General features: G+C 39.7%; 1 protein-coding gene across 1 annotated transcript; it reads right to left on the bottom strand.

Annotated features, from left to right (window-relative positions):
• Nucleotides 1-629: 629 nt before the first annotated feature.
• Nucleotides 630-11614, bottom strand: LOC125234421 (basigin). Its single transcript, XM_048140651.1, has 6 exons — nucleotides 11251-11614; nucleotides 7570-7750; nucleotides 3898-4231; nucleotides 3475-3657; nucleotides 2534-2667; nucleotides 630-1602 (listed from the first exon to the last, which is right to left on the bottom strand). The coding sequence occupies exons 1-6, from the start codon at nucleotides 11597-11599 to the stop codon at nucleotides 1590-1592; spliced, it is 1194 nt and encodes a 397-aa protein (XP_047996608.1). The 5' UTR covers nucleotides 11600-11614; the 3' UTR covers nucleotides 630-1589.
• Nucleotides 11615-13056: the final 1442 nt, after the last annotated feature.

Genomic DNA, 13056 nt, shown 5'->3' with positions numbered 1-13056 from the left:
CACATATTCCCATCAAATTTCATCACTGTAGTACTTATAGTTTCCGAGTAAATCGGCTGTGACAGACGGACAGACGGACAGACGGACAGACGGACAGACGGACATGACGAAACTATAAGGGTTCCGTTTTTGCCATTTTGGCTACGGAACCCTAAAAAATAAATTAATTGCATTAAACATAATTGCAATTGAAATCAATGATCATTAATTTTTATTAACTTTAATGGCATTAATCAGACAATTGCATTGACAATCAATGGCATTAAGCTTCGCAAAAATTCAATGGCCATTACATTTAATTGCAATTACCATTAATGCAATTGATTAATGGTTAATGGCAATTGACGATTACGGCCAACACTGCTCAGCCATTTGTGTGTCTAATACAGTACTTCCTAACCTTCCGAATAGGTGATAATGATTATGGAGGAGGGGTAAAATCACGTACCCTTTGACAAATGAATAGAACGTGATTTTACCCCTCCTCCACAATCATGAATAAATCTAAAGAGGTCAAGTGTTAAATAGCATGCAAAAAAAATGCTACAGCAAATAGAAAATAAATCATACCTAAAAAACTTAGTACCTAGTTGAAAAAAAATTACAACTACGAAATAAAAGACATAATGTAAGTAACATAATATTTTATTCAATTGTATTCATCTAAAGGTCTAATAATATTTCTCGGCAGTTACCATACATCCACAGCACTTGGTAATACCACATTAGTATTTATTTACTTAGGTCAACGAATCAAGCATCATTAAATAAGGCAACGAAAACGAACGTGACTTGAATATATTATGAACATTATTTTACAAAACCGTGCTGTCTGCCGCGCGCGACACGCGACACACCCGCGACGCGACAAGCGACACACTCGCGACACGCGACACACTCGCGACACGCGACACACTCGCGACACGCGACACACTCGCGACACTCGAGACAGACGCCGCCTCAAACGCGTGCCAAGTGACGGTTTGTTCGGAAGTGTAAGTCTAAACTACGACTTAGATTAAATTTAAGCTAAATAGTTTGTGTGCCACTGATGCTACATAAATATGTATACATTGTTGTGCACTATACTTTCGTAACAAGATACAACCGTGTATAAATATTGATGTCCGTGCGTTGCGGCGCCTGTCTCGGTCCGAGTCCGCCTTGTCTATGGAATGGCCTGTTCGACTGATCACTCACTTGCGAAGATATTTCCGATATTTCCTCAATGCGATATTTCCACGTATATTCGAGCGCCTCGCATATTTTTAATCAATAATATGTATTAAGTACATTTATTATTTAATATCATACTATTAGTACAATATTTACACGAGATTTTATAGTATTTAGACTAAAACCAGTCACGTCGAGTTAAATTAACTTTATACAATTCAGTTCACAGAACATTCCATAGACAAATTAAAAGTTTCGAATAATTCAACAACTTCTTTCGGCAGTAGTAAGGCGCCATGTTGAGATGTAATTGCACTTTATTCTAATTAAATAACAACTTTGGGTTAGATTGTGAAAATAAAAAAATCTCGTATCTCTAGCACACAACACCCCGTCCGCGTCCCCGCCGCCGCTTACGACTTCTTCCTGCAACGGGAAACGAAACATTCCTTACTAACGAACACTAAAATGCATATTAATGAACCATTGGATATTTCTAATTATGTTTACTTTGAATATAATTGAGGTCTTAGAAAAAACGTTTAACACATTCCGACAACACGGAAAAGTTCGAATGTAAAGAAAATAAAATCAAGTCTTTGCGCAAATATCCGAGGCCTACCTGGTGAGGTGATGGACATACCACTGGTGGTGGTTGTTGCTCGTTGACTCGTCCCTATAATGGAGGGGGGCAGTAATGGGCGGTACCCACTAGGTCTTGGTTGTCGGTGTATGACTCGTCCCTATAATGGACGTTGCAGTAATGGGCAGTACACACTCGTAGCCTCGTCCCTATGATGGACGGGGGCAGTGTCAGATGGTACTCACTTGTCGTGGTTGTCGGTGTCGGAGTCGTCGAGCTCGGGCTTGGTGCGGCGCTTCTCGTAGCCTCGTCCCTATAGTGGACGGGGGCAGTGATGGACGGGTAGGTACTCACTGGTCGTGGTTGTCGGTGTCGGAGTCGTCCAGCTCGGGCTTGGTGCGGCGCTCCCCGTAGCCTCGTCCCTATAGTGGACGGGGGCAGTGATGGACGGGTAGGTACTCACTGGTCGTGGTTGTCGGTGTCGGAGTCGTCCAGCTCGGGCTTGGTGCGGCGCTCCCCGTAGCCTCGTCCCTATAGTGGACGGGGGCAGTGATGGACGGGTAGGTACTCACTGGTCGTGGTTGTCGGTGTCGGAGTCGTCGAGCTCGGGCTTGGTGCGGCACTCCCCGTAGCCTCGTCCCTATAGTGGACGGGGGCAGTGATGGACGGGTAGGTACTCACTGGTCGTGGTTGTCGGTGTCGGAGTCGTCGAGCTCGGGCTTGGTGCGGCACTCCCCGTAGCCTCGTCCCTATAGTGGACGGGTAGGTACTCACTGGTCGTGGTTGTCGGTGTCGGAGTCGTCCAGCTCGGGCTTGGTGCGGCGCTTCTCGTAGACGAGGATGATGGCGCAGAGCACGAGCACCTCGGCGCAGATGCCGAGGAACGGCCACAGCGCCGCGTACATGTCCTGCAACATACGCACTATATTACAACGAGTGTACGTTTATTTGCACCAATAAAGTCTGTATATTCGTATATATAATAAAATGCAATGGCTGAAGGTTAGCTGGTAGAGAATGCCTTCTGGTATTAAGTTCGCCTCTTGTACATTTTTTTGCTGAGCAATAAAGAATAAATAAATAATGGCATGCTAATAAATCGAGTTGTTTTCACTAAAACTGCACCGACCTGTATGGACCGTGTCCATCATGAGGACGCGTGCTTTGGCTAACATTTGATAAAAATTGCAACTCATCGTGTATGGCACTATTAGAAAATTAAGTGTTAAAGGGTTTAAGTAGGATCGACTACGACCAAGATCTTAACGTAACGTAAATGGTTTAAATGCAAATGGCAGTTTAAATGGCGAGGGAAGATGAGAATCGTGTTGCATTAAATCAATATTGCCAATTGCCATGCATGACCAAGTTCTTTCCTGTCATTGAATTGTTTTCTCATTTGATTTCAAATGCAATTATTTATTATAGACGTGTAAATCCTACAATAAATACTGGCCCTCGAGTCTGATGTGATATCGCCACGCGGTAATGGTTGCCGGCGCCATGTACATTTATGTTTTTATAGATTGAAAAGACTGAAGCTCGTCGCGCATCTCTAGATAAAAGTTGGATTCGCTCGGTTGAATCTATTACGAGCTGCCTGTCGGTGAGTGCCGACTTTGACCCTCAGAAAACTACAGCAGGTACACAGATGGGATGACAGTCGATGGGTCGTGGTTGGCAGGCTCGCTAAATGAAGGTGCGCGCGCACTGACCTTGACCCGGAGCACGGTGACGGCGGGCAGGTGCGGCGACTGCGTGTGGTTGCCGGCGGCGCTGAAGTCGGGGATGCAGGCGTAGGCGCCCGCGTCGGCGCGCTCCGCCGCCTCGATCACCAGCTGCCCGTTCTCGATGCCCGCGTCGCTGTTCTCCAGCTTGATGCGCCCGCCCGTCTCCAGCTGGAAACGATAACGAGAATGTCTTCTGTCATTTTAAGTTATGTTAACAAACGCATTAAAGTGATCAATAAAAACAGACGGACAGAGCGTCGCCGTAAGGGTTCCTTTTGTAACTTTTTGGTACGGAATCCTAAAAATTTACTAACTGAAAGACATAGTAAAATTGTTGGTCACATCAACGATCGTATTGCAATTAGAGTGCGATGGTGCGCGTGGAAATGGTGGAGCTAGGTTACGTACCTCAACGCCCAACTGCAGATCCTTGACGACCTCCTCGTCGTAGGAGGTGTGGTCCTTGTTGTAGAACCACTTGACGGGCAGCGCGGGCTTGCCGATCATCTTGCAGACGAGCTTGAGCTTCTGGCCGTCGACGACGCTGGAGTCGGTGCTGGGCAGCTTGGTGTAGACGCGCGCGCGCAGCTGCCAGTGCTGCGCCTCGCCGCCCGCCTTGCACGAGTAGTTGCCGTAGTCCTCCTCGACGGAGCGCGAGATCACGAGCCGCGCGTTGTCGCTCTCCAGCTTGTAGCGGTCCTTGATCTCCTTCACGTTCGCGAGGACGGTGTTGTTCTTCTCCCTGACAAACAACAATACCGGCTTTTTGATGTCATAATGTATCAAGTATAGTCCGCAGTAACCATACAACTATTTTTAAGGTAACGCACTCGGTACTCGGATCGGCCGTAGTGCGAAACTGCCCTCAGTCATTGTACTGTATTGTATTGCTAAACAATAAAATTAACTATTGTACTTCCTAATATATAACATCATAACGATATGTTATAATTTATGACAAATTAATTAAATCAGCGATTTACTAAAAACACCTAGATACTGTTAAAGTTCCTAAATTAATCATTGATATTGACTTACGTAATGTGTTTCTTAAATTAAGTTATTTTATTAATTTATTATAAACATTAACATATTAGAACTGTAATATTGTTACCCTTACAGGGTTTCATGAACTGGAACCAAATGTAAATTAACACCTTATTATGTACATGACAATGCAATATTAAATAAATGACTAAATTATTATGAATTTAATAAGTAATAGCATTATTCGGTGACGTCAAACAATTACGTTTTTATAAATTACTTGCACAATAATTACAAATATGTAATTTTAACTCAGCTATCTGTGAAACTATACGATTATCTCCATAAATGTCCCTGACCTTACACATATATGTTCAATAGGGAATCACATTACTAAGTTAAATTATATTTGTGTAATTCAACATATCAGCCAATTCATATTTCTGTACAGGCATTGGCAAAATGCCCTAGACTAGAAAAAATTCAAAAAAAAAATTACATTTTGCTCTACTATAGGGCTGTTATTACTAAAATTATTTGAAATAGTGAAAGGAAGGATGAAAACGCGCAATTTTGTAAGCAAAATTTATTAAAAAAAAACAGTTATGTATCTTATTTATCTCCGAAAATTGTATGACCGAATATCACTTCCCAACGCACGTTTCGCGGAATTTTATTCCGCCGAATGTTCATTTCCCGGATTAACATATTGTTTTTTTTTTTAATTTGCCAACCTTGCATTTATCTACCATTTTAAAGTTTGGCCGTTTTTAGGGTTTTTAAAAAGCCTTTTTTTAAAAACCAAACTTTCATGTTATCTAATGTTTTACTTGACGTAATATACAACTAGTTGCTTATTGTATACACCAAATGTTTCATTGAACACCGACAATATCTATGGCGAATTTCGAAAAATATGCAATATTGAGTCTCCTATGAACTCCCAAATTTATTGACAGGGATGCATTACGTATTTTACTTACGTATATATTTTTTAAAATAGTTACCTGCTTACTTTTTTTACAAGAATATTATTTAATTTATTGTTATTACATTTCAAAAGTTTTTTCCGGTTTCCTCACGGTCAAACTAACACGCTCCTCCTCGTTTCGCTTGTCGTCGCCCCTAACTGGACTCTGTCATATATGATTATACTGCCAACATAGTCCGTGTACAGAAAACTGCTACTTTGCTCCCTCCTAACAGGGAAGAAAAGTTAAAATTTATATGTAAAAAGTTGGCATTACTTTTTGTAACCATTTTTAATCCTTATAGCAATCTACATGAATAAAAAATGTCATTAAAATTGTAACAGCGAAGGTACTACAATAAGTGGGTACATAAATAATGCTATCAACCATACATGGCCTGCTTTTTTGGCACAACATTTGGGCATTCACAATTTCACATTGAATATTACTAATTTACTTACTAGTGCTTAGTTTAAACATAAGTTGAAACTTAAAAGAAATTTTGCGGTAACAGTAAATAATTAAATACTATAAATACATTTTGAGATCTTCAGTAGTTATAATACAGTTTCAAACTACTTACGTTTTTGAAAAAAAACACACAATTGTGGCGAAATAGAATTATTTTGTGCTAAGCGGCCACGGGCTACGCGCGGGAACGCGAAACCGTTTTAAATATGACGTAAAATAAGTTTATTAAAGTTAATTACGCATTTTATTGCCGATTTTTTTATTTGCGGATCCGCAGCGCTGGATCCAGCGCTGGCTGCTGGATCCAGCAGACCGAAAAATGCGCTGGATCCAGCTGGATTGCTGGATGCTGGATCCAGCAATTGCAATCCCTAATTCTGATATATATTTGTACCTGCAATATTACACTACGACGGCTAAAAATATTTCTGACAGTCTTTTATTTGTAGAGCTCTATAGAGCGTCGCATTATTTGCGTCCTTCCAAGAGTAACATATTATTTCGTTCAAGTAACACGTTTCCAGAGCCTATTAGAGTTGTAAAACAAACAAAATGAATAGTAGTTTCCTATGTACGACATTTAATCGATAGGGGTCATTACCCTTGAATGATTAGTAAATTGGACACCAATCATAGAAAATGTCTCTAATTGTGTAATTACTTTCATTAGTATCAAATAGCACGATTGATAGAATACCCAAGAATATATAGAATAATGACGCAGTTTTGCCAGATTAGGAGTCCCAACCTGCAGGTTTACTTTTCAAACAAATAATCATGTCAAAGGCAAAATCGTGATATGGTAAAGCTAAAGGATTAACAGGAGCCCGCGTTTTAGATTCATATCATATTTTTATTCAATTTTTATTTTTATTTTATTTCTTAAGAAACAAACAGTCTCATATTATGACAATTATTACAGTGTAAATTACTAATATTGTAGACTTACAGTTTCCTTAATTTAACTATCTTAACCTAAACATTATCAGTTAAAAGTGTTATAACATTCAATATATTGTTTACTGGTGTTTGAGTGGTATCGGTATACATCGCTAAGTAATACAAGTGAAAATATCTATATATTACAAATAGTGTGCTTGTTGAATACATTGTAAAGATAATCTATATAATAATTTTCATCAAATTTTATCTTGCGAAGGAAAGAGGAAATATATTTATCTGATTTTATACGTTTTCGTGTTTAAACGGTAGATTACAACGCAGAGGACACGATAAGGAAATCCATTATCGTCGACATTGTCATCTGTTAGTCTTAGAACTTATTAAATGACGGAAATAAATGGAAGGAGCTATCAAACCAACTAGGTCAAGTCCCCACTGAAAACCTGCGCCACGCAGCATTACGCTAAATGTTCAGTGGATTATATTATAGCGTTCAATGCTTCTTTATGTCTGCAAGATACTTAACAATGACTAATGGCTCAACGATATCTTAAAAAATAGAATGTCAGAAACTTTTTAACATTTTTAACGCCTCTACAATAGATGTTTCAGATAAATATTTTCTAAAGCCAACTACAGTATCAAGGCACTGGGAGCAAGCGAGCTAATACAAACCTTGCTTGAGATTATAAAGGTTTTACGTTAATTATTGACGCCCTCAAAGCTAGTAAAATAAGTAGTGTCTCACCAGACGATCTGCTGGCCGCTGGCGGCGGGGATGGAGCAGGTCATGGAGGTGTTGCGGCCGACGTCGTAGTACTGGGGCGTGCCGGGCGGCGCGCCGCCGCTCTCCGCGCGCACCGGCAGCACCTCGCTCTGCCGCAGCAGCGGCGCGCCCGCCGGCGCCAGCGTCGTCGCCGGCTCCGTCGCTGCAACACACACACACACTCTTACAAACAAACTTCACTTCACTTGAGACTTGACTCTGAACCTAACCCTGTAACGGCTTTAGGCCACACTTTAGTATGTCAAAGTCAGTGCTCATTTTGACAGTATTATACTCAATTTTATTTTAAAGGTCCTAATACAAGATAGAGAGGGACATGAGCAGGTATCTAATTTTCTGTGCTAGACCCGCAGGATATAGTTAATTGTCCTTCTTAATTAGCCTGACTATTACGGCCGCTGTGGGCACACAAATCTAAACTCACACTAAACTATGTTAAACACACTGAAAGTAGAGTGCGTAGATTGAAATGAGTTAAAAATCTAAAATTATTGAAGTGCAAGTAAGATAGAAATACGACAGAATTCATTATTATTAAAAGTTCCGATCATGGACAATTTGAGAATAACTTGAAAATTTGTCCCATTATAGGTTCCATGTCCATTATTGGGGTGTGAAGCATAATTGTTTAGAAGAAAGGAAAGTTTCGAATGAAATATTATCCAACAAGGAATTAGGAAACCTTACATACGCTACAGTAAAAAATGAAGTGGTTATACCTAATACAATGTTAGACTTGGACCCTATGACAAGCAAACATAACTCAAAATTGAAAACGTATGTAGATGTACCTATAGTTTGCCGGCCGCCCTACTTATACCTGTCGGTATTGTGTTACACAGTATCTCGGATTGGGGCTACTTGTTAAGACATCAAAATATAAAATTATCGTAGATAAGTACATTCACACAGGGATCGGATACCGGTATTTTCAACCAAACCGGTTTTGGCTCTAGACGTCAAACCGAAAAAATAGTGTTCTTGTTTTCGGTTACCGGTTTTTAACCGGTTAATATGAGAGAACTGTTCTTCAGCAGATCTGTTTCTGTTGAACGAAATTAACCGGTTTCTACGTCAGAGATGTCAACGTCAGAGATACAACGACTCTTTTCTCATTTGCAGGCAGCGAAACTTTGGTGCGAATGACAATTTTATGACAATTATGACGTCAAGCTACAAACTATTATGTTAAAAGTATCTTTGAAATGGACCTTATAGTCATGTATATAAGGCGTATCTTTCGGTGTAGGTAAATGTACTCCGATACGGTTCAATAATTTGGTCCGGTCAGTAATCTCTCTCCGTAGTCTAGCGGTCTGGGACATGGACTAGGAATATGGAGGTACCGGGTTCGATCCTCGTAGTGGGCAAGCTTTTTCCATGTTTGCATTTTATAATTTAGATTTTAAAATTTAATGTTGTTACACTGTGTAATGTGATTCCTAGTAGTTTTAAGCAGATTATGTGACAAGTAAAACATTTCAAAAAAATTAACATTTACTTTTTTATGTGAAAATACATTCAAAAAGAGTAAAAAAACACAAAAAAATAAAAAAATAAAAAAGTCATAGAATATTTTTTGTTTTTACATCAAAAATGCATGTGGTTAAAATCTTTCGGGTTATTCAGGCCCACGGTGTTTATTTTCTTTTCTTGTACAATAAAATATGATTTTTTTTTTCATAATTTCGAGTTAAAATGTACATGTGTGAATATAACCTCTTTCTACCGAAGTCTCTGGCTAAAGGTATCAATTATTGCATTTAATGAGGAGGCACACTCAAAAGTTATGACAGATGGCGCCGTCCCGTCCTTCCATTGCACAGATGAAGAATTTCATACGTGAGAGAGAGAAGATGATATTTGTTTTCTCTCTCTCACATATGAATGACAGTGACATGGCTAGACACTTGCACAGGCGCCGCCTGGTGGAATAACTTTTAGTAATTATGTTAATAATTACTCAATGTGGGATAAAATGTCAGTGTGCCTCCTCATTTAAGTCGATGTCTGACATACCGATTTATAACTTCACAATAAAAAAGTGCAATATCAGTGTATTGCTGGTTGAAGAGGCTGTTATAGATTATGTAAATAAATTTATTGTCAAACTTGACACAGCATGTCATTTTATTAACCCGTTCAATAAACTTCACGGAACGATATAAATTCTGTTCATCTTGAATACAGGTAACCGAAATTGATTACGTTATTGTAGATTACCGGTTAATGACAGAACAGAAATTTGAACTGTTTACGAACAATATTAACCGATATTTTGAAACCGGTTCCGATCCCTGCATTCACATACCGAACTGAGATATTGATAGAGATATAACATTCAGGACTACGTCAACACCAAAACTGAGATACAAAAATACTTCAAAACTGAGATTCAAAAATACTAGTATTTCTTTTGATGTAAAGGCTAGATCACACCAAATGCGTATCACAGCTGTAACTCCTAGTGTAGGACATTGCATTGAAAGCAGGAGCGTGCCGATTAACGCGTATGGTGTGATACAGCCCTTAAGGCACTACGTAACACGCACACTAAACTTCACGAAGCTTAGTGTATTGTCCTGCGGACAGAACTACGCTACACTATATAAACTAGCTTTAGCTACCTTTTAAATATGTATCTACTAATGATTCTACGACAAATAGTCTAACTACCAAGAAATAAAGTAGCAATCCTAAAGTACTGCATTAAAAGAATACATCATTAACCATAATGAGGCTCGACACTCGTCAGAGTAGCACGGAAAGTCATTCGGTCCCGATTAAACAGCCGTGTTGAAAGGTTCATTACCGCTGTCAATGGAGATGCTAGCTGCCATAACGAGGTATTTGCGTGATTAAACAGGAAACAGTCATTCAGCTCAAAAGTTGGACCAGTCTTTGGTGTAAATCATTAGAACCTTATTTTTGTTTTTAACAAGACTTAACACAACTTACAGAATATAATAATTGAAAATATGCTACTATATAAAGTTATAAACAATCTAAATAGTAACAAACGTAATTTTGAATAAATAAATAAAGAATAAAAAAATTACGTAACGTAATTAACATAAATAACATTTTACTTAAAGGGACAAAAATTACGTTTAGGTAGGTACCTATATACTTGAAAATGTAGTAAAATCAATCAAAGTTACTTTTCAAAACATGCTTTTAAATTTCAGCAGAGTTAAAACATGAAGAAAAACGTCGCATTAGTTGCGGAGCGAAGCAGCTACAAGATTTCTTTAGTTTTCATAGGGTTTATACCTGTAAACTGTAAAACCTTCAGTGATACTCTCATGACATATTAAGTAGTAAAGTAAAGTAAATTTATTAATTAAATAAAAACGCAAAATTTAATTTATTAAAACTGGTCACTCATGTTTTAGTGATCCAAAATTTGGTCTCGTTTCGCTCCATATAGACGAGAGAAGCAATCATCCACTTCAAAACATGAATGACCCCAGGAAACTATCAGATCACTAGCGTGAGTGACCCACTCGAGCAACTCACTTTTAAGTGTTTTAACATAAATATCTAATATTCTCACGACGATATAAAAGTAAGACGAAAAAAAGTGCTCCGACAAAACTACTCGAACTACGACAACGAGCGAAGCGAAGCCTCATGCGGTACCGGCGGCGGCGACGGTGACGTAGGCGGCGGGGCGCGGCTTGACGACGACGCGCAGGCGCTGCGCCTGCGGGCCGCGCGCGCACGAGTACACGCCCTGCAGCTCGCGCGTGGCGGCCGCCGCTCGCAGGCGCGCCGTGAGCCCTCCGCTCCCCGCGCCGGCGCCAGCTCCCGCGCTCTCGCCCGCCACCTGCAGCGCGGCCGGCAGCGCGGCGCTGCCCTCGCGCCGCCACTCGGCGCGCTGCTCCACGCGCAGCACGCACGCCAGCTCCAGCGGCGCGCCCTCCGGCACCACCACCTCGATCACCGGGCCCTCCTCCTCCGGCCCCGGCCCCGGCGGCGTCTCTACCATCACACAACGCGTGCGCCACGCGAACTCCTTCTAATTCTATTCTTTTATCTCCAATAAACTCGGAAACATATGTTTCATTATTTATTTCAAACTTTCAATCAAAAAATCAATCAAAAATTATTTATTTGTTCAAAAAAGTACAATTAATACAGTGGCTGGTGTCTCCTTTTAAGTTATTTACAAAATAACTTGTGCTAGGAGGCACCGCTCTTCCATTTACGTAGTATTACTAAGTACATATTACTAAGTTTCTATAATATAAATCTGAGCGCATGCGTACGTGTGTGTGTGTGTGTGTGTGTGTGTGTGTGTGTGTGTGTGTGTGTGTGTGTGTGTGTGTGTGTGTGTGTGTGTGTGTGTGTGTGTGTGTGTGTGTGTGTGCGTGCGCGTGCGTACGTGTGTGTGTGTGTGTGTGTGTGTGTGTGTGTGTGTGTGTGTGTGTGTGTGTGTGTGTGTGTGTGTGTGTGTGTGTGTGTGTGTGTGTGTGTGTGTGTGTGTGTGTGTGTGTGTGTGTGCGTGTGCGTGTGCGTGTACTTTATTGTGCATAAAAGGAGTACAGCAGATAGATTTTATACCTCTAGGAATTTTTATTCTCGATCTCGATCTACTGTTTGAATTAACAACTTTCTCGTTACTGTTCGCGTCTTAATAATCTTTATTACAAGGCAGGTACAATGTACGGCCACCTTTTATATATTGAAGCGGGCAAAATGCTCACAAAGAACGGAACACGCCTCTATTACCAGTGAGTATGTGTAGGTACTGATATCTAAGAGCACTTTTCCAACTCCAAAATATTCAATGACGACTGTATCTGATGATGACCTTCTCCTTTATAAATGCAAAGACAATACTAACTTTTTTCAACATAGTCAACCTAACTGTGTTTTAGCACCAAGTGTAATAAAAACAATAAGAAATCTTTAAATTGACATGATAAAGACTCAAAGTAGCACAATAATAAATTTAGTTGGGATAGTTATCTACTGATCTGATATAAAAATCAAAATGATGATAAGATGAGTAATCTACATCTTATCAAAGCAGACAAGGTGCTTAATATCTGAGCATTCACTATAACACCTTGTCTAATATACACGTGTTGAGATATTTATAAGCATGATGGCTGCTCTAATGTATTTGTTCTATAAGAAGAGTAGTGATGTTGAGGTTAATAATCACTTCTTAGCAATATATTACCAACATTGCAATTGTTCTGTTGTTGTCCCCCTCACCTCACATCAATAGATAACAAATGAGATTATTTCCTATAGTATGTAAACATTTTTATATTATTAATGATTCTAACTCAGTTCTAACTACAATGTGACTATTAACTACAGTAATGTCATTGTATTTCCACAAGAAAATAATATTGGTACAAAATATGGCAACAAAATTTTATTTTATGTAAAATACAGAATGAAAATAATCTACTAAGATTTTAATCATGATAA

This window comes from Leguminivora glycinivorella, chromosome 16 (assembly GCF_023078275.1).
Source record: "Leguminivora glycinivorella isolate SPB_JAAS2020 chromosome 16, LegGlyc_1.1, whole genome shotgun sequence".
In the NCBI taxonomy this organism is placed as follows: Eukaryota; Metazoa; Arthropoda; class Insecta; order Lepidoptera; family Tortricidae; genus Leguminivora; species Leguminivora glycinivorella.
Note: the sequence above shows the minus strand (reverse complement) of the source record. Positions and strands in the feature narration are given on the sequence as shown.

Bases quoted from the DNA above. Each gene is read 5' to 3' on its own strand.
- LOC125234421 (XM_048140651.1), bottom strand. From the start codon at position 11,599: ATGGTAGAGACGCCGCCGGGGCCGGGGCCGGAGGAGGAGGGCCCGGTG. The intron at 7,751-11,250 runs GTACCGCATGAG...TGTGTGTTGCAG, and splicing joins CGTCACCGTCGCCGCCGCCG to CGACGGAGCCGGCGACGACG. The intron at 4,232-7,569 runs GTGAGACACTAC...GTTGTTTGTCAG, and splicing joins AGCGGCCAGCAGATCGTCTG to GGAGAAGAACAACACCGTCC.